The sequence below is a fragment of the Lithobates pipiens genome, unplaced genomic scaffold, assembly GCF_037356315.1.
Source record: "Lithobates pipiens isolate NorthernLeopardFrog02 unplaced genomic scaffold, aLitPip1_a1.2 Scaffold_17, whole genome shotgun sequence".
In the NCBI taxonomy this organism is placed as follows: Eukaryota; Metazoa; Chordata; class Amphibia; order Anura; family Ranidae; genus Lithobates; species Lithobates pipiens.
In genome coordinates this window covers 15,301,395-15,324,066 of record NW_027507755.1, presented here as the reverse complement: position 1 = coordinate 15,324,066, position 22,672 = coordinate 15,301,395, and the positions used below count along the sequence as shown (strand labels likewise).

At 42.8% G+C, this 22,672-nt stretch overlaps 1 protein-coding gene across 3 annotated transcripts in view; it reads right to left on the bottom strand.

Annotated features, from left to right (window-relative positions):
• Window positions 1–22,672, bottom strand: part of NOX4 (NADPH oxidase 4) — a 429,580-nt gene that overhangs the window by 208,384 nt on the left and 198,524 nt on the right. For all 3 annotated transcript variants that reach the window (XM_077485005.1, XM_077485007.1, XM_077485008.1), the window contains 2 exons: window positions 18,777–18,941; window positions 13,837–13,899 (listed from right to left, as the gene is read on the bottom strand). In XM_077485005.1, coding sequence (XP_077341131.1) covers window positions 13,837–13,899; window positions 18,777–18,941 — 228 coding nt within the window. The remainder of the gene's footprint in view (window positions 1–13,836; window positions 13,900–18,776; window positions 18,942–22,672) is intronic.

The following is a 22,672-nucleotide window of genomic DNA, read 5'->3' as shown; positions in this document are numbered from 1 at the left end:
TAAATTGGCCATTTTGAAGGCTTATATGCAAGTAATTGGGCATACAATGGTTATTAGGGTCCGGGTACTGCCCTGGGGAGATATATCAAAGTTTGTAAAAAATGTAATTTTTAAATGAGCAGTGATTTATTGATGCTTAAAGTGAAAGAATAAAAACAAAAAATTCCAGCCTAGAAAGGCAGCCTAGAAGTCATGCAGGGATTCTACATCCCAAAAACACTTAACCAGCAAATTCGGCATCAGGGGCTTCATATCTGCTGGTAATCCAGGACTGATTCATTTTGATAAATGTCAGACGGTCTGTTGAGTCTGTGAACAGACGCATTCTATTATTAGTAACAAAACCTCCAGCAGCACTGAATGCCCATTCAGAAAGCATGCTGGATGCAGGGCAGCCTAGCCCAGCAGCTAATGTGCATACTGGGCAAGTTCTGACCCATGGTCTATTCTCATGACCCAGTAAGCCAGTGAATCGTCGACTAGAAAGCTCTCTATCTCTATTTTTATCCCTAGATAATCGTCCACCATGAGATGCAGATGCTGTCAATGGGATGCGGAAGCTGACAGCCCTGGGTGGCGAGGACTAAAAAAACGTAATATAGCTGATGATGGCGCCCTAAATGTGAAACTGAAATAGTGTAGCTTCCCCTTTAAACAAGTGAAATATTCACTCCTTCATAAATATAAACTATAAGTAAAGGTGTTGGCGCTAACAGTCATCAAGCATAATATAAATCAAAAATAATACCATGTACTATACATGATGTACATGAAAAATGCAAACTGAAAAGTTCAATGTGCCAATCCCAACACCAATTGCAAAACGTATCAAACATGGAATAAAGTGCTTCTAAATTGCTGTGTCTTCAAAAACGCTTCACCACGAGTGCTCATGAGGTAGATGGCAACTCACCAAAGTTGTCTTACCTCTTTTTAAAGTAGGTCAAAGTATACTTTTGTAAAAAAACTGATAGATTCCTGAGTTTGCACCTCGCCACTCTAAGCCCTTGTACACACGGTCGGAAATTCTGACGGAAAATGTCTGATCGGACCGTGTTGTCAGATAATCCGACCGTGTGTGGGCTCCATCAAACTTTTTCCGTTGGAATGTCCGACCAACAAAGTTTGAGAGCTGGATATAAAAATTTCCGACAACATGATCCGATCGGACGTTGTCCAATCATTTGTAGAGAATTCCGATCGAACAAAGAGCCACACATGCTCAGATCAAATTAAGAGACCAAAGCTATTGGCTACTAGCCTGAACGTAGTCCCGTTGTAACGAACGAACGTCATCACGTTCTGAACGATCAGATTTTCCGACAACTTTGTCCCACTGTGTGTATGCAACACCAGTTTCAGAAAAATCTGTCTGAAAAAATCTGACAGATTTTGTGGTCGGAATGTCCGACCGTGTGTACAAGGGCTAAGACTCCCTCCAGACAAGGCTGTGGGAACAAACTCCACCAGGGACACAAAGAAGAATTTTATGGTGTAGTATTTTTTATTAAAAGTGTAAAAGCAAACATATAAATGTTGCACTCACATGTGAATGTGCCTGTCCTGGCACTAGATGTCTACAGCATGTGTGGATAAGGTATACTAGGCTCACGCAGGCGTGCAGTCCACACCTCGCTCTGGATAGTAAGTTTGGGTAAGTATCACAAATGGGACTCGGAAGTGATGAATCCCCACTCCAATGTACGTTTTACCGTACTTGCACTTCCTGACTTTATGCAGACACCATTGTTCCTACTCAACAGAACACATAAGAGGAGATGGAGGAGAAGGAGGATTCTGGAAGTATTGGAGGCATTGAAGCAGAGGAAGACATACATCAAACAGTAAGAGATGGTTTTTAATCCCCAGAAAGAGTTGGTGAAAGCAGGGGTCCGTCATCTGGAAATAATTCCAAAAATCATCTAGATTATTCTCCTGGCGCTCCCGCAGCAAAGGCATATGACATAATTGGTCATGATTAACAAAGCAACCAATTTTTAGTCCAAGAAATCCTCCTCCTCCTGTTCCTGGACTGGACTTGGGTCAAAGCAATAACTCCAAGGCCAAAAATAAATAACACGTTATCTTCTCCGATTCAGCAACATGGCTGGTTGACGAACGGCCAAACAAATAGAAAAGCGCAAAATGAAATGCCCAAACTGAAAAGTGCAAAATGAAAAGCATGAAATGAAAAGCGAGAAATGAAAAGCGCGAATCAACACTCACCAGACTTCTACTAACATGAAATTGGCAGAAGGAGCCCAAAGGGTGGAGCCAAAGAGCTGAAAAATTTTGTAGTACGCCACTAGGTTCATGTTTGTTGGCCGACAATTGTGTGCCGTTTGTATGCAAGACAAGTTTGGGGCCAACGTCCTTCGGACAAAAGTTCCCGGTTTTGTCTGAGGAAAATTTGATTGTGTGTACGAGGCTTATATGAATGTAGCAAATAAAAATGTATCTGAAGTTACGAATTATCCGTAATAATGAATGCTATATCTAAATGAATGGAACGTGACAAATTAATTATAATAAATAACAATAATAATAATAACTTATTATTATTATTTATTATTATCTTGTTTCATTTGTTTAGATGCGACATTCTTTATTTCGGATAATTCGTAACTTCAGATAATTTTTTTTTCATTACGATCACAAACAGCCAAATTTGAAAGGAAATTCTAATACCTATAATGTAATAGTTAGTTATTATTAGTTAGTTAGTTGGTTAATTATTTAGAATTGTTGGATTTTTGGATTTTCGTTCTTTCTAATTTTCAGATTTTCCTTTCTTAGTTTCGAATTACTGAATTGACGAATTTCGAATTTACGAACCTTCGAATTTACTAATTTTTAAATTTACGAATTTCTGAATTTTCTAATTTATGAATTAAGGAATTACGAATTTACAAATTTTTGCATTTCCAAAAAAAACAAAAAACAAATGAAACTAAAACAAACAAATTTTTCGGCAGTACACATGTCTAGTGTTTGGTGCATTTTAACCTGAGTACTCACTACATAGACACACTCCACTGATACAATATAATATACTGCAGTAAAACTGCACTGACGCACTGCAATATACTGCTTCAAGGATGCAGTAACACAGATATATACTGCATTATACTTGCAGTAATGCACTGAAATATACTGCGTTAAACTTGCAGTAATGCACTAAAACATACTGCATTTATTGACACGTAACGCAGTGAAATATACGGCGTTAAACTTGCAGTAATGCACTGAAATATATTGCATTAAAGGTGCACTAACGCACAGAAATACAATGCATTAAATGGCACATAGTGCTCTGAAATATACGGCATTAAACTTGCAGTAACGCACTGAATCTACTGCGTTAAACAGCATGTAATGCACTGAAATATATGGCGCTAAACTTGCAGTAACACACTGAATATACTGTGTTAAACGTGCACTAACACATAGAAATATACTGTGTGAAATGGCACGTAAGGCACTGAAATATACAGCGTTAAACTTGCAGTAATGAACTGAAATGTACTGCATTAAATGTGCACTAACGCACTGAACTATACTGTAGTAAACTTGCCCTGACAAAATAAACTGACGTTAATGTAAAAATGAATGGTCACTACACTCACACTGACTGAACTATCACTAGATTCGCACTAACATTGACAATAGAATCAGAATAGCACACTCTCTAGTAGCACTGAACAGAGCCCTGTTCTATCTCTCTTCATGCCGATATCACACAACAAATGGCCCCTATTGAAAGAATACATTTATAGTATGGGGCGGGACTAAGAGCAATGAGCCATCATTGGATAGGGTCATCATGACAGTGTCCAATAATGGCTCTGACAGTGCTCTGGGCCCTGATTGGGCAAAGCTTTCATTGCTTCAGCCAATCAGGGATTCCAATGTACTGTGCGGCGGCGCAGTGCATTGTGGTTATTCGGCGGGCCAAAACCAATGGTCAAATGCCCCGATAATTCTGGTGTTTTTCGACGGGCGAACAGCCAATGTTCAGCCTGAACTCATGCTTGAGCCAAACCACTCACGCATCCCTAATGACCAAGAACCCAATGGTCACTCTGACAGATCTCCAGCTTTTCCCTGTGGAGAGAGGAGAAACATCCAGAAGAACAACCATCTCTGCAGCACTCCACCAACCAGGCCTGTATGGTAGAGGGGCCAGATGGAAGCCACTCCTCAGTAGAAAAGGCACATGACAGCGCTCCTGGAGTTTGCTAAAAGGCAACTAAAGGACTTGCAGACCATGAGAAACAAAATTCTCTGGTCTGAGAATGGCAAGTGTCATGTCTAGAGGATGGCAAGTGTCATGTCTAAATGGCAAGTGTCATGTCTAAATGGCAAGTGTCATGTCTAGAGGAAAACAGGCACCTCTCAAGATCGAAGGAAAGATGAATGCAGCAATGGACAGAGCCATCCTTGATGAAAACCTGTTCCAGAGCGCTCTGGACCTCAGAATGGGGTGAAGTTTCACCTTCCAACAGGACAACAACCCTAAGCATACAGCCAAGATAACAAAGGAGTGGCTACAGGACAAGTCTGTGAATGTCCTTGAGTGGCCCAGCCAGAGCCCAGACTTAAACCCCATTGAACATCTCTGGAGAGATCTAAAAATGGCTGTGCACCAACGCTTCCCATCCAACCTGATGGAGATTGAGAGGTCCTGTAAAGAAGAATGGGAGAAACTGCCCAAAAATAGGTGTGCCAAACTTGCAGTATCATACTCAAAAATAATTGAGGCTGTAATTGGTGCCAAAGGTGCTTCAACAAAGTATTGAGCAAAGGCTGTGAATACTTATGTACATGGGATTTTTTTTTTTTTAATAAACTTGCTAAGATTTCAAACAAACTTCTTTCTTGCTGTCATTCTGGGGTATTGTTTGTAGAATTTTGAGGAAAATAATGAATTTCATTTATTTTGGAATAAGGCTGTAACATAACAAAAGTGAAAACACAGTGAAGCGCTGTGAATACTTTCCAAATGTACTGTAACTGTCCATAAAATCAGCCTTAAAGCAGTGTTACAAGTAAACTTACAGTTGGGGGGGGGGGGGGAGTGATAAAAATAGGAGGTCGAGGTGACTCTCTTACTACTCCCTTAGGCCGGGTTCACATATGTGCGAATTTTCATCTCATCCAATTATCAATCAAGCCAGTTCAGACATGTCCAGGGCAGCCACGGTGTGGTTTCCAAAAGGGTCCTGAGCGTTTTTGGGTCCGGTTCAGGTGCAAATTCAGGCAAAAATTCGGACCTGAATTGCACCTGAACCGAACCAGTGAACAGAAACGCATTGGACCCCTTGCTGGAAATCGTGGCCACACATATGTAAACCCAGCCTTAAGCTGCAAAGGCAGCTGGAAGGAGTTGTAAACATGCTGCTGCTGCAAAAATGTTACCCTGTGTTGGGTTTGGTGGGCAGTACATCTGCCGAACATGACCCATTCCAATGTAGAAGGCCACACATAATGTCATGAAACACCGCAACGCAGGCCACATTATTTACATGCAGTTGCTTTGTGGACCTATGCACTTGAATGGGTTTTGATAAGCAAAAGTGACCAGGTCTTTAAAGAAAGCTAATTCTACCTTTCGCAGATAAGAGAAAAAAAAAAAAAAACGATAAATGCACCTATATTGATTACTTAAAAGGTGCATGTAAAAGATAACTACTGTGTTTGAATTTCCTTTAGGATGTTGGACTAGGTACTCCAAGACACAGATAGATCCCTGTGAGGGGTGTCTTGGGGTTCAGAAGTGGCCATTATCCATATCGCTATTTATAAATATTACAATAATTATATTACGGACTTTATTATACAAATTCTAAGAGACTTACTCTTGTTCGAGTCCCTTTATGACTATGAATATTAGATACTTGAGAATACTACTTTATTCTTTATTGTGGATTATTTGTTTATATGCTATATTGTGCTGAGAAAACCCTGTCACTACATTATACTGTGTTATGTTACTTTTATTACTATATATTATTTTTTTTTGTTTTGTAACCCTTGTTGTAACTAACTGCTAAAAATCTCAATAAAAACATTTGAAAAGAAAAAAGGTGCATGTATTTTTTTTCTACCCTTGGTTCACATCTCTGCGTGTTTTTGGGCCTCATTAGCATGGGCAGTTTCTGCAAAAAAAAAAACATGGCCGCAGGGAAATCACATGATCTTTCTGACCATGCAATATCCCTGCAGTTTCTGCAACCACACTGTGATTTTACATGCGTGGAGGTGCCATTCAGAATGATTGGCAGCCCCATGCTTTTCCGCAGAGCAGTGCGTTTTCACTGTGGGTGGTTGAGGGTGCAAAAATTGCTGCGATATCCACACCCGCAGAAGTGTGAACCTAGGGTCATAAAGCCGGCAAAGCATTGCAAAGGCAAAATAAGTGGTTTGAGGGTGCAATGCTCAGGCTCCTGAAGACTATTCCTGGTGGATTTTGACACACTCCCCCACCACCTACTGCAGTATATCTGAATATTAAAGCTGAGTTCACGGATAAGCAAACATTGTAGTTATTTAATTTACAAGAGCCATATATATTGTTATTTGAACTTTGTACTTTGTGTATTTCTTCCAGATATGTGCAGTAATCCAGTGTGAGACTTTATATCTGCGTAGGAGCTTCCTGTAATAAAGACCGGTCACTGCTGCTTTGTCTCCTTGTGCAGGGTGACTGGTCTTGTCTCCGCCCCTCCTGTAGTTTTCTGAAGGCAGCCTGTAGTGGATGGAGCCTGCTGGGTCACTGCTGCTTTTACGAGGTATTACCGTATATACTCGAGTATAAGCCGAGATTTTCAGCCCCTTTTTTTAGGCTGAAAGTGCCCCCCTCGGCTTATACTCGAGTCACCGCCGTCTGCCTACCCGATCAGCGTGTCGTGCAGACAGACGGCGGCCATTCCATTATTCAAAATCCGCGCCTCCGTCTGTGATAGGTGGAACACTCAATTTCCCAGCAGTCAGTGTTCCGCCTATCACGGACATCCTCTCATCCTTGTCCGTAGTATGAGGATGAGCGAACAGAATGAGAATGAGCGAGGCTTTTGAACAGTGGAGGAGAAGAGGTGCGGCGATCCTGGCATGGCCGCCGTATGTTTTTACATGCAGATCGCTGCAGAAGGACACAGGCTGCAGAAGGACAAAGAGGCACAGGACACAGGTAGGCTGGACACAGGTAGGCTGGACACAGGGATGGACACAGGGATGGACACAGGGATGGACACAGGGATGGACACAGGGATGGACACAGGGATGGACAGGCATGTCTCACCCTCGGCTTATACACGAGTCAATACGTTTTCCCATTTTTTTTGTGGTAAATTAGGGGCCTCGGCTTATATTCGGATCGACCTATACTCGAGTATATACGGTATCTTGGTTTATAACGGCAAGGTTGATTTGAGGAATAACCTTATATGAACAATTGTGTACCTGCAGTTCAGCTTTAAACCCTTCATCCTCCCACTGTATGTGACCAGTACATTAACCCATTCATCTCCTCTTCATTCTGCTTATGACCTATGTTGCTGCAGTACTTAGTGCATCATTATCAAGCTCCATGTTTTAACTACACCAATATCAGCATGTTTCTTAAAGAGGAAGTAAACCCTGATGGGTTTTACGTCCTCTTTACCCCTGCAAAGTAAAAGCATAATGAGCTAGTGTGCATCGCATACTAGCCCATTATGTTGCACTTACCTGCAAACGAAGCCTGCAATGTTCCAGATGTTCCATCTTCACCACTCTTCCTTCCAGGGCACCCAAAATCATGCCCAGGTTCCAGGTCTTTGTACTTCTAGTCTGATTGGTCCAGTCTGCAGTGCACTCTATGCTTCCTGGTGATGCAGGTACTGCTCATTGGGGTTGGAGTCCTCCATGAAGCCTTCCATCTAAGGCCAACATGAGGGATTGGCATAAGGCTGGCTGGTTGAGCAACACAGTAAAAGTCAAGGCTACCACAAGGGGTTTATTGCCTACACAATGAGTTGCATTTTTATTTTTTTATATTTAAGAGGATTGGAGAAAACTGTTCCTTTCATACAGTAGGGACTTCCGCTATATAAGCTAGGAAAATAAACCAAAGTGCAGGGACAGAATAGACACAGAATGCCCAAATGGCAGAACCCAAATAGCAAATTGGATGCTCCTCTTGTTATAAAGCTGGCCATAGATGACTCTCTTTTTTTTTTTTTTTGATAGGCCGATCCACAAATGATTTATTTATTACAGGTACTTATATAGTACCGTCAATTTATGCAGCACGTTACATATATATTATACATTCACATCAATCCCTGCACACAAAGAGCTTCCCATCTAAGGTCCCTAACTTACATTCATACATAGAATGTACTTATTCCTCCTCCATCCACACAACTGAGGTGGATGGAGGAATCCTCCCCGCAGGGACATTGTATTCTGACAGCAGGACTCTCCGTTGTTGGTATACACTGATCCATTAATGCTGGAGAAAGGTTTTCCTACAAGTCCATGTGACAGAAGATGATCTAACAACCAACTTCTATCATAAATAGGAAGAATGGCACTCTCCCCGATCAGCCCGTGTGACGTAGAAGTATGAATTGGCCTCAGCCTACATGTCTCTGCCAAAAACCATGCCAACTGATGCATTTTTCCTGCACACAGGGACTTAGTCATAGAACCCTATGACTAAGCCCCTGGTGAGTGGGGCGAAACTTACCAGGGCGGGGTTTTTGATGGAGAGATGTAGGCTGAGGTCACTCTTTACTTCTAAGTCACATGGGCTGACCGAGAGAGGCGTTCTTCCTATTTACGTGCACACTACTTTCTGGATGAGAACATTCGCTGGCATCCCTTTTTCTGTGCATCGCAGCTTTGACCAGCGCTCCAAGTCTTCACTGAAAGCGACTTCTATCAAAAAGGCACTGCCACAGATGGAGTGAATTTCCCTGCTAAACCAGCCAAATTTTTATCTAACTATAGCCAGCTTAATAAAGGAAGCTAAAAAATTGTCTATACAGGATTGGTAGGTTCAAAAAAAAGACACAAAGTGGGGAAGATACTCCAAGGAGTTCCCTTTTCAACTCCTCGGGGTATCTTCCCCACTGTGTCTTCATAATCCTTTGTGCGTGTTCAGGAGTTGACAGGATAGGCGCCACCTAAATCGGTGAGTCAGCATACCTATCAGTGCTGGCCAACGCATAGGCCCAGCACTCTTGATCCTACGGTACCCAACCTGGTGTTTTATTATCTGTTACAATTGGTAGGTTCAAAAGCTCCTTATTTTACAATACCTCACTTTTCCAAAGCTCTCCTTTAAACACATGTAAATGGTCTTCTTCTGCTGAAATACATTACACTTTTCTCTCTACGTTTACAAACTCCATTTGCACTGCAGAAAATAATGAAATAAATGTAGATTTTTTTTTATATTGTGTGGTTTGGTTCCAGCATCCATTAGTGTCAATAAATGTCATCAGTCTATTATATTTAATGTATTTAACACCACGGGATGTCTGCAGTGAAATAAATATAATTACTCAGTACAGCAGGTTAGGCCGTTCACCAGTAATGAGTAACATAACAAAAAATGGACTGAAAAAACTATTACCTACTACAGCCCAGGGGTAAATAATGACCTAGAAAACACATCTGGAGAAACACTTTCTAAGATCCTGAATGGGAGATAGAAACAACCACAATTATTTTATTCGGCGCTCACCATTCGTTATCAATTAAACAAAGCTAAAATACACCAAGTATTATCGCCATGTTTGTTCTGTTCTGTGTTTTTTATCTTGCATTCCTTGAAAGGATTTGTGAACTTCATGTATGGTTAGAGTGGTCATGAATGGGCCAATTTTTCCAAATGGAGCTCCCAATTCTAACATGACCTATCACAGCCGGACCTCTGAAGACTTCTAGGTGGGTGTCTATCCCCAACCACCTTGAAATTGCACATGCCGGGCTGGTACAAGGTAAAAAAAATGAGAGCTGTTGCCCACTGTTCTTAAGTTTACAATCTTTCGGACCCTGGTAATTCAAAGTGGGTGGGGTGGGGACATGTTAAAGTGTATTTACAGCAAAAAAAAATTTTTTGCATGAAGTAGAGAGGGTTTAAACCCAGTGCTATTTTTTGATGTCTATGTCCCACTACAGCAGGCATTCTCAACAAAGGTTCCTCCAGAGGTTGCTAGGGTTTCCCCAAGTTGTCACTGATTGACCTCACATTTGGTGCCTGCCCACTTGAGAACCAAACGCCACTTGACAATGCCAGTGTCATGACCCCTGTGATCTTTTTAGCTGTCTGTAAGGGTGGGGGGGGGGGGGGAGTCTGACTATCACTGTAAAGCCCCGTACACACGAGAGAACTTATGTCCGACAGACTTCCGAAGGAGTTCTGCCGGAGTTCTGCCGGAGTTCCGACAGAGTTCTGACGGACTTTTCGACTGAGCGGACTTGGCCACACACAATCACACTAAACTCCGACGGATTTGAACGTGATGACGTATGACTGGACTCGAATAAGGAAGTTCATAGCCAGTAGCCAATAGCTGCCCTAGCGTCGGTTTTAGTCCGTCGGAATAGCATACACACGAGCAAATTTTTCGGAGGGACCGGGTCCGGCGGAGTTCCGTTGGAAAAATTTGAAGCATGTTCCATATTCTAAAGTCCGTCAGACTTTGGCGAATCAAAAGTCTGTTGCACCTCACACACGATCGAATAGTCTGACGGAATCAGTCCGTCGGACTTTGGATGTTGAAAAGTCCGCTCGTGTATACGCGGCATAAGAGGAGCATCTTTCCCATTGCCCTCCAATAAATTAACTCTAGTACTGGTTTCCCAACATCTGAACATTTCAAGGGTTCCTCTTAGGAAAAGGGTTAAAAAAAAAGTTTGCAATAGAAAGATTACCCTTCATTTCCAATGCTGGGGATGCAACAGGAAATGGGAGGAAATACATCAAATTCAGGAGAATTCCGGTCTTAGACAATTGTCACTGGAGCCACCAGTCATCCTATAAGCAGGGCAGGGGGTGAGAGGAGCTGGAGATCTGCACATGGAGCGGGAGTCTTTATTAACAAGTGGGTAATCGTCCGCTTGTTAATATGATAAGTTGAGCAGCTCATGCCCCTTGTCCAGATCTGCACAGCTTCTCCCGACCCCTGCCCTGCTAATAGGATTACATCAATGGCGGGGAGACACAGGCTAAATACTGCCTCTGTCCTGCCAAAGGTAGGACTGTGCAGGAGAGGCAGAGAGTAAAAGGGGGCAATGTGATTAGAAAGAGAAAAAAGGGGTTATGACTGCAAGGGGCACTGTGATGGGGGGTGGCTGTTACTGTAGGGACACTGTAATTTACAGTGCAGTCCCCTTTAAATCACAATGCCCCTTTACATTGCAGTCCCCTACCCATCACAGCCCCCCCCCCCCTTTTACAGTGCAGTCTGTATTACATTAATGTAAAGGGGAGGGGACTGCACTGTAAAGGGGTGCTATAGTGTAAAGGGGGGATATAAAGTGAAGGGGAACCAAGGATACTGTGGGAGTGTTTTAAAGAGAAAACTGTGCTGTGAAGGGGGCCAAGGACAAACTCCATGAATATCCCATCATTAACCCCCTCTGATATGAATTGTGTTACTGTCTGGATCACCAAGTGAAAAAAAATGAATAAAAGAAAGCCAAAGCAGCCACCACATCTAAGGATGGGTAATATTGAAATTTTGATTTTGCGTTTAGACACACTTTTGAGTTCAAAGATACGTGGATCTGCACATGTGCCATGCAGATGGCATTAGATGTGTACTGAATGGCAAATATGCACAGCAGGGGGAATATAAAATAAGAAGTACCTCAAGGATTGTAAACTAACTCACATGCTTGAGCCTAAACTACATGGGCTCTTTTGTGTGATTTTTATGCAATCAGAAAATAACATAAACCTGTTAGAGCTCAAACATACAACAGTCTGTGCATTACTGTGCATATAAGCCAGCGCGCACCAGTGTGCATTGTTACACTTGCTGCAACGCAGTGATTTTTTTTTTCAACTTCACATTATTATGCATTGAAGAATGCCGCTGTGTGTTACAGCACATCAGAACAGGCTTCACTGTGCAAAAATGCAACTGTCCTTTTTTCATTAAACAATGCAACTGTCTTTTTTTCACTAAACAATGCAACTGCCCCTTTTTGCGTCAAACAATGCAACTGTCCTTTTTTTTCATCAAACAATGCAACTGGCCATTTTAACCAAAACGAAGCAGCTCTCCTATTGCCCTGGTTCACACTGAATGTGGCTTTGAAATCGTACACCTACCCTTAAAATCGTACGATTTCAAATCCACATATCAGGGCGACTTAAGGTGCTGACATCTGTGCAACTTCAAACACAGATGTCTATGTCCTACCTAAAATCGTCAAAAGTAGTGCAGGAACTACTTTTTCAAATTGGTGCCGCACCACAAAGTCCTTGTTCCACTGATTTGAACGGTTCCATTGCCGACAATAGGATGCAACTTGTCATACAATTTGACCGGTCAATTCTCATGACAAGTCGCACCGGTGTGAACATACACTTTTTCACTAAACAATGCAACTGTCCTTTTTTCACTAAACAATGCAACTGTCCCTTTTTCACTAAACAATGCAACTGTCCCTTTTTCACTAAACAATGCAACTGTCCCTTTTTCACTAAACAATGCAACTGTTCTTTTTCCACCAAATGCTGCAGCGCGCTGGTATAAATTGAAACCATAGGACATAAAGTAAGGACTGGAGCATTACCTAAGAGGTAATTCAGCGCAGGGCCGACATGACAGGGGTTAATGGGGCTTGTACATGGTTTAGGTAAGGGGGCGGGTACAGTGAGCAGGGCTGGCAGTACAGCGTGGAGGGGGAGGAGCCGGGGAGGATGTGAGACGGAACGGAAGGGGAGGCACAGTAAGAACACGAAGAGAGAGGGTAAAGAACTTCCCACCCACCCACTCTACAATTTTAGTGGATATGGTGGGGGTACGCAGCAACCCAGAGTGTTGGGTGTGGCAATTTGCAGGGCACATGGTACTTTTTTAGGTCAGATGGGCACATCAAAAAGGCATGGTGTAGGGACCCGTCTGAGGTACGGCTCCTAGTTGGTATATGGGTACCTGTTATTTGTCACCGAGTCGGGGATTCCGTGACTGGAGGCCTGAGAAGTGACTAGCAGGTACACTTATGAGTTATGCCTTTTAGGACCTTGTTCTCCATTTTTGTGATAAAACTGGATACATATAAAAAAGGTTTATTATGTTAATTATTATGTGAATTATTTTATATTTGGTTAATAAAACGTCTGTTATGGCCAATTTGCCCCATTTCAGTGTCATGTGGTCATTAGTGGGGAGTGGGGTTAATGGGATAGCAGGCCACAAGCTATAGTTAATGCAATAGTCATTCAAATTGCCTTGTTGTTGTGTTGGAACTGCGTTGGGCAATGCAGCCCAATGCTGTTGGTGTAAATAGATCCTGACTTCGACAATCGGAATTTCCGTGACATATATTCATTCACCCATGACAGCCATGCCTGATCAATAGTGGAAGGAACAGTGACCCTCAATCTCTAGACTTCTAAGGTCACGCCGATGAAGTTTAAACCAATGACTGCAATAATCAAAGACCAATGACAGGTGATTACTCAGGAGAAGAAAATACTGACATTTACCTATTCAATATATAACGAAGGTGTCACAATGAAATTCTTACATTTTAATTTGGATGAACTCTGACTTGATCTAAAAGAGCATCAACAAATAAATATTGTTCTGCAGCAAAAGAACCTCTCACCATTGTCAGTGTGAACGGATGATTCTCCAGCGCTGACACTTTGGGACAATGCAGAACGACGTACTGTAAAAAAAAATATATATATATATATATAGATACACACATTTCTACTATTTGTATAGGAGATAAGTTCAGTCTACAGAACCTAAAGATCAATTATGAACCTGTATTGTAAATGTAAAGCTGGCCATACACCAGGTGGAATTCCGTTCAAAATTATTCATTTTGAGAACATTTGAAGGATTCTCTAATCATTGGTGGGGTCAAAAGTGAAGCAGAAGATTGAGAAAGCCAATTTTATTTCTTCTCAAACACATTTCTAACAGTGAATGTGGTTCTCGTTTTGGGCATTTCCATTAGCTCCCAAAAATCTAATTTTGAAAACAAATTTTAGAACATTTGTTGGGTCATCAAATGTACTGATTTTGGATAAATTTATACACGAATGTTCTCATGAAAACTCATTCGAAAAAGCTGTCTCCCTTTGAAAAATTGCACCCCCGAGAAATAAGTATAAGCAATACAGGAAGGTCACCTACAACTTTCCTCCAGAAGTCTTGACTTCTTTCCCCAGGGTCAAATACTGCAGCGTTGGCCATGTGGTCCCGACCGAAAAGGATCAGAATTCATGCAGAACTTGGCCCATCGTGGAACTCAAGGATTCCAGGAAAATAGTTACTATGGGGGTTATTTACGAAAGGCAAATCCACTTGGAAGTGCAGTCGTTCTAAATCAGGGGTATCCAAACTTTTCAAACAAAGGGCCACTGTATTGTCCTTCAGACTTTAGGAGGGCCGGATTGTGGCCAGCAAGAGCAGAAATGGGCCCAGTATCAGTGAGAATAAATATGGCCTCAGGTTTGGTGGTCAATAGGAGGATTATTCCCCCTATTAGTAGGAGGAATAGTATTCCATCATTGGTATCGGTGGAAGATATAGTGCCCCATTGTTGGTGTCAGTGAGCAGAATAGTGCCTCATATCAGTGGAAGGAGTTGTGCCCCATTGTTGGTGTCAGTGAGCAGAATAGTGCCTCATATCAGTGGAAGGAGTTGTGCCCCAAGGACCGCATAAAGGCTAGCAAAGGGCCACATCTGGCCCTTGGTCCGCAGTTTGGAGCTCTAAATCTAAGGGGTAGATCTGAAATGAGTGGAAGCTCTGCTGATTTTATCATCTAATCATGTGCAAGCTAAAATGCTGTTTTTTTATTTTCCTTGCATGTCCCCCTCGGATCTACAGCGACTTTACTTCTAATGCCGCGTACATACGATCAAATTGTCCGGCGACTTAGTCCGCCGGACCGCATTTCACCGGACAATCCGATCGTGTGTGGGCTTCAGCAGACTTTTTCAGCGTAAAGTCCGGTGGACTTAGAAAGTAGTTTTGCAGCCCAATCTTTCTGCCGGACTTGGGTTTCAGTGGACAATACGTTCGTGAGTATGCTAGTCCGGCGGACTAAGAATGACGCATGCTCAGAAGCAAGTATGAAAAGGAAGCTATTGGCTACTGGCTGTTGAACTTCCTTTTTCTAGTCCCGTCGTACGTGCTGTACGTCATTGCGCCAGCAATCGCCGGACTTTCCATGCGTCCGTGTGTGGCCAAGTCCGTTCGGTAGAAAGTCCGCCGGACTATCCACTGGATTGTTTGCCGGACTAAGTACGCCAGACAATTTGATCGTGTGTACGCGGCATAAGTGCACTTTCATTGCACTTTCAAGTGCACTTGCAGTGCAAAGTGGCTTTTCCTTTAGTAAATAACCCCTATGTCTGACCTTTGTGTTCATTATACTTATTACTCACAGGAGTAATGTTTCTAAGGACAGTCTACATTTTACAAACGACATTTGTGCTTCTAAAAATAATCAAATAAATGTAGATTTTTTTTTTTTATTGTGTGGTTTGGTTCCAGCATCCATTAATGTCAATAAATGTCATGAGCCTATTATATTTAATGTATTTAACGCCACGGGATGTCTGCAGTGAAATGAATATAATTACTCAGTACAGCAGGTTAGGTCATACTCAGTAATGAGTAATATAAAAAATGGACTGAAAAAAACTTACCTACTACAGCCCAGGGGTAAATATGGAATCAAAAAACACAACTTTGGAAGTGCTTTCTAGGATTCATAATGGGATATTAAAATAATTAAAATGATATTGTTCACCACTCATTGTCACCTAAACAATGCTGAAATGCACCCAGTATTATTAGTGTGTTTGTTCTGTTCTGGATTTTTATTTTGCATTCCTCAAAGGATTTGTGACCTTTATTGTGTGGCCAGAGTGGTTATAAATGGGACAACTTTTGCAAATATGGCTTCTTATTCTAAAATGATTGATAATTATGAAACCGCTCCCATTAGACTCATTTTCCAGCATGGACACAGACAAACACACAGGGATTTCTTCAGAAAAGCAAACGGTAGGAATCTACAACAAAGTTTGTTCAATAAAATCCTTGTAATGTACATAGATCACCCAGAGGGGAATGTTTTTTTTTTTCTCAACAAAAGTGGAGCTACACTTTAAACACTTCAATACCAGGCACTTAGATACCTTCCTGCCCAGGCCAATTTTCAGCTTTTGAATGACAATTGCGCGGTCATTATACACTGTACCCAAACAAATTTTTTTAATCATTTTGTTCCCACAAATAGAGCTTTATTTTGGTGGTATTTGATCCCCTCTGTGATTTTTATTTTTTGCGCAACAAATAAAAAAATACAGTTTTTCTTTGTTTCTGTTATATTTTTTTGTAAATAAGTAAGTTTTCTTCTTCAATGACAGGCACTGATAAGGTGGCACTGATGGGCACCAATGAGGTGGGTACTTATGGGTGGCAGTGATAGGTGGCACTGATGACACTGATGGGTGGCATTGCTGGGTATCCCTGTTTTGTAATGTGCCACAGAGGTGGCAGTCATTTGTGGGCACTGATTGACATATTTTGGGCATATTTTTTCTCATGTGGATGGCCACAGGGGATGTACCCTGGCCATTCACATGCTGGGGGCTTCACTGGTGGTCTAGTGTAGGCATCTGAGGGGGGGATGCGCTGATAAACAATAAGCGCAGACCCCCCCCCATCAGGAGAGCCTCCGATCGGCTCTCCTCTACTCGCGTCTGTCAGACAGGAGTGAGGAAAAGCCGATCAACGGCTTTTCCTGTTTACATCGTGATCAGCCATGATTGGGCATGGCTGATCACGTGGTAAAGAACCTCTGCCGGAGGGTCTTTACTGAGATCGGTGGTGCGGTGTGTCAGACCGGCACACCGCACCACCGATCGCCGTGATGCGTGTTCCCACGGGCACGCAGCGGCTGTTATTCTGAAGGACGTCATGAGACGCCCAGTCAGGATAACTGAACCAGCGCCCGGCCGTCATTCTGCTATAGGCCGGGCGGGAAGTGGTTAACCGCATGCTGACCAGCCGCCGCAGTTCTAATGCGGCAGCATGGCTCGGCTGCACGAATCTCCATTATGCTACATCGGTAGCATAAATGGCAACTAGGGGGCGCTTGCGCGCAGCCGGAGGCGCACGCGACCATCCCCCACTCGCTCCCCGAGACGATGCGAGTGCCGGCGGTCTCGATTGCCGCCGGGCTCCCACGATTGATCAGGGCACAAGAAAGAACCGGGAGCTGTGTGTGTAAACTGAGCAGGGAACTGACAGATCGTCTGTCCATACAGAGTATGGACAGCGATCTGTTAGTTTCCCTGCACAGTCCCCTCCCCCCTTCAGTTAGAACACAAAATAGGATACATATTAACCCCTCCCCTGCCCCTTAGTGTTAATCCCTTCACTGCCAGTGACATTTGTACAGTAATCAATGCAATTTTAATCACACTGATCGCTGTATTAATGCCAATGGTCCCAAAAATGTGTCAAAATTGTCTGACGTGTCCGCCATAATGTCGCAGTCACAATAAAAATCGCTGATCGCCGCTATTACTAGTAAAACATTTTTTTTTTGAAAAATGCCATAAAACTAACCCCTATTTTGTAGAAACTATAACGCAAACCAATCAATATATGCTTATTGTGTTTTTTTTTTACCAAAAATATGTAGAAGAATAGGCATTGGCCTAAACTGAGGGAAAAAAATTTTTTTTATATATTTTTGGGGGATATTTAATATAGCAAAAAGTTTAAAATAATGTGTTTTTTTTCCAAAATTGTCTTTTTTTGTTTATAGCGCAAAAAATAAAAACCGCAGAGGTGATCAAATACCACCAAAAGAAAGCTCTATTTGTGGGGAGAAAAAAAAGACGTAAATTTTGTTTGGGAGCCACGTCGCACGACCGTGGAATTGTCAGTTAAAGCGAAGCAGTGGCGAATCGCTAAAAGTGGTCCGGGGCTTAAGTGGTCAAGCTATGCCTCAAGTAACGGTAATGGTAATCAATGCTGTGATAACTTTCCTGTGACCAGCATACTATACTGCTAAAGCTGGCCACAGACAGATCGAAATTCAGCCAGTTCAGCAGGAAGGGAGAGGACTGGTTGTACTGAAGTTGATCCATCGACTGACTTCACTACAACCAGCCTGTTTTTTTTTTGTTTTTTTTTATCCCATTGGGGTTAATTTAATAAAATTGGAGAGTGCAAAATCTGGTACAGTAGCCAATCAGCTTCTAATCAGCTTGTTCAATTGAGCTTTGACCTACAAAAAAAAAAAAATGGAAGCCAATTGGTTTCTATGCAGAGCTGCACCAGATTTTGCTCTCTCTAGTTTTAGTAAATCAACCCCAATGCATTCTGCCGGTGGGGAATAGCACTACAGGAGGGATTTCCCCCATCAACATTGTGCTTATGGAAGAATCAAGCTATTTTCTTTCCTTCAACCTGTACAGATTCGTTTTAGAACAATCGCCATTGACCGTTTATTGATTCTACTCTTGTCTGACATTATAAACAGCAATGAGACCAATACATTTACTTACTTGACCAGGGCTGGCTGTAAAGTTTTCTTTTATCATCCTTATTTCAATGACGTTACACGGATGAAGAATGACGGACGTGATGGTCACAGGTTTAGTGCTGCGGAAATATCTGTATAACCTCTCAGTGCAGTACAAGCACAGGGGAGCTGAAATCCACATCCAGGTCTAAGAAGAAAATGGACAGCAGACAACACGTCAGAGATAGAGATACCATCCTTTACGAGGGTTAAAGAGTCACCGACTGTGTGAATATATTGCACAAATGTTTTATTAATAATTTTAATAATTTATTAAAAAAAATACATTTTAGTACTGGTGTTAAACTGAACTTCAGGTATACAGATACACTATATTACCAAAAGTATTGGGACACCCGCCTTTACACGCACATGAACTTTAATGGCATCCCAGTCTTTGTCAGTAGGGTTTAACCACTTAAGCCCCGGACCATTTTCCAGCTAAAGGACTAAGTCCCTTTTTTGCGATTCGGCACTGCGTCGCTTTAACTGACAATTGCGCGGTCGTGCAACGTGGCTCCCAAACAAAATTGGTGTCCTTTTTTTTCACACAAATAGAGCTTTCTTTTGGTGGTATTTGATCACCTCTGCGGTTTTTATTTTTTTGCGCTAAAATAGAGCGACAATTTTGAAAAAAATGCAATATTTTTTACTTTTTGCTATAATAAATATCCCCAAAAAATATATTTAAAATATTTTTTTCCCTCAGTTTACGCCGATACGTATTCTTCTACATATTTTTGGTAAAAAAAAAAAAAAAATCACAATAAGCGTTTATTGATTGGTTTGCGCAAAAGTTATAGCGTCTATAAAATAGTGGGTAGTTTTATGGCATTTTTATCAATTTTTTTTTTTACTAGTAATGGCGGCGATCAGCGATTTTTATTGTGACTGTGACATTATGGCTGACACATCGGACAATTTTGACACATTTTTGGGACCATTGGCATTAATACAGCAATCAGGGCTGTTAAAATGCATTGATTACTGTAAAAATATCACGGGCAGTGAAGGGGTTAACCACCAGGGGGCAGTGTAGGGGTTAAGTGTGTGTGTGTGTGTGTTTTTTTAACTCTAGGGTGCATGGCTTGGCGTCTGACATCACTTATCGTCTTTCCCTATAACAGGGAACAGACGATCAGTGACAACCTCACTAGAAAGCACGGGGAGAGGTTTGTTTACACAGACCTCTCCTCGTTCTTCAGCTCTTTGACCCAATTGCAGGACACCAGCAGCGATCGGGTCCGCTGGTCCCGCGGCCACGGAGCTCAGGACCGGGTCGCGAGTGCGATGGTGGTGGCGCGCTCATGACCCATGGCTGGGTACTTAAAGGGAACGTACAGGTACGTGATTGTGCCCAGCCGTACCATTCTGCCGACGTATATCGGTGTGAGGCGGTCCTTAAGTGGTTAAAGTGGTTATAAACCTTTTTTTTTTTTTACTAATACCTGCAAGACAAAGGCATAATGAGCACGTATTCCTCTACATATCTTTGGTTAAAAAAAAATCGCAATAAGCGTTTATTGATTGGTTTGCGCAAAAGTTATAGCGTCTACAAAATAGGGGATAGTTTTATTTGCATTTTTATTGATAATTTTTTTTTTTTACTATTAATGGCGACAATCAGCGATTTTTATTGTGACTGAGACATTATGGCGGACACATCGGATAATTTTGATACATTTTTGGGACCATTGGCATTAATACAGCGATCAATGTTAAAAAATTGCATTGATTACTGTAAAAATGTCACTGGCAGTGAAGGGGTTAACCTCTAGGTGGCGCTGTAGGGTTTAAGTGTGTCCTAGGGAGTGATTCTAACTGTGGGGGGGGGGGCTGTGTGTGACATGTCACTGATCAGCGCTCCCGATCACAGGGAGCTATGATCAGTGACACTGTCACTAGACAGAATGGGGAGATGCTTGTTTATATTAGCATCTCCCCGTTCTTCCTCTCCGTGAGACGACCGTGGGTGTCGGGTCTGCAGGACCCGCAATCGCAGTCACGGAGCTCCTGGTGGGCACGCCCTGCCTCTTAAAGGGTAACGTACAGGTACGTTAATCTGCCTGTACGCGCCCTTCTTCCGCAGTATATCTGCGCGAGGTGGTCGGGAAGCGGTTAATATTGAATTGGCCCACCCTTTGCAGCTATAACAGCTTCAACTCTTCTGGGAAGGCTGTCCACAAGGTTTAGGAGTGTATATGGGAATGTTTTCCTGACCTCACAAATGAGCTTCTGGAAGAATGGTCAGCGATGTTGGACGAGTTGGCCTGGCTCCCAGTCTCCACTCTAAATCATCCCAAAGGTGTTCTATCGGGTTGAGGTCAGGACTCTGTGCAGGCCAGTCAAGTTCCTCCAAATCAAACTTGCTCATCCATGTCTTTATAACCTTGCTTTGTACACTGGTGCGCAGTCAGAGGCAGCTCGAGGACTTGTGGGGCCTTAGGGGAAACTTACATATGAGGCCCCACTCATGCCCATAATGGGGGTGGAGAGCACTGGGAGAGGAGATGGGGAGCACAAGGAGGGGCCGGGGAGCAGGGGGGTGCAGATGAAGCAAGATAGGAGGAGTGGTGGGGTGGCAGCATATGGAGCAATTGATCTTTTAATATTCCTCCTGCAGCCGCTGAATGTCTGCAGGAGGGAGAGGAGGAGATATTACATTCAGCGGTTCCTCCTATACAGGCACACAGGGAGGCTGCACGGGCACTTACTTTCTCTCCGGTCGGCCAGGCAGCATCAGGAGATTGGAGCTCCTTCCTCTTCACAGTCATGGGCTGTATAGTTTCAGCCCCCCCCCCCCCCCCCCCAGCACTTACTGCTGAACCAAGTAGGAGGCAGGTGCGGAGAGGTCGGGTGAGCGGCGCTGGCTGAAGGAGCAGCTCAACTGCCTTAGGGCCCCACATGGACATGCCGCCTGCATGCCTTGTAGAGATGGCATTTGGAGCCGGGTTCTGTCATCGGCTGCTACCGCCACCTAGAGGCCTCTACTGTCCCGCACCTGCAAGGCCTTAGGCGACTGCCTAATTTGGCTAATTAAAGAGCCGCCACTGTGCTCAGTCATGTTGGAACATAATGGGGTCATCCCCAAACTGTTCCCACAAAGTTCAGAGCATGAAGTTGTCCAAAATTTCTTGGTATACTGACACCTTAAGAGTTCCCTTCACTGGAACTAAGGGGCAACTCTCAACCCTTGAAAAACAACCCCACATCATAATCCCCCTCCACCAAATGATTTGGAGGTGTGGCCCAATACTTTTAGCAATATGGATGTGGATGAGGGTGGATGAGTAAGTTTGGGGTGGAGGAACTTGACTTGCCTGCACAGAGTGCTGACCACAACAACCCAACAGAACACCTTTGCTATGAATTATAGAGGAGACTATGAGCCAGACCTTCTAATGTAACATCAATGCCTGACTTCACAAATGCGCTTCTGGAAGAATGGTCAAACATTCCCATAGACACTCCTAAACCTTGCAGACAACCTTCCCAGAAGAGTTGAAGCTGTTATAGCTGCAAAGGATGGGCCAACTCAATATTGAACCCTACAGACTAATACACACGGTCGGAAATTCCGATGGAAAAGGTCCGATCGGATTATGTTGTCAGAAAATCTGATCGTGTGTGGGCTCTATCGGACTTTCTCCATTGGAAATCCCAGCAGAAAAAGTTTGAGAGCAGGATCTAAAATTTTTCGGCAACAAAATCCGATCACATTTTTTGCGATAGTTTGTACAGAATTCTGATGGACAAAGATGGACAAAGTGCTGTGCATGCTCAGATTAAATTACAAGACCAAAGCTATTGGCTACTAGCCTCTACGTAGTCCCGTCATACTTGTTTTACGTCACCTTGTCCTGAACGATCAGATTTTCC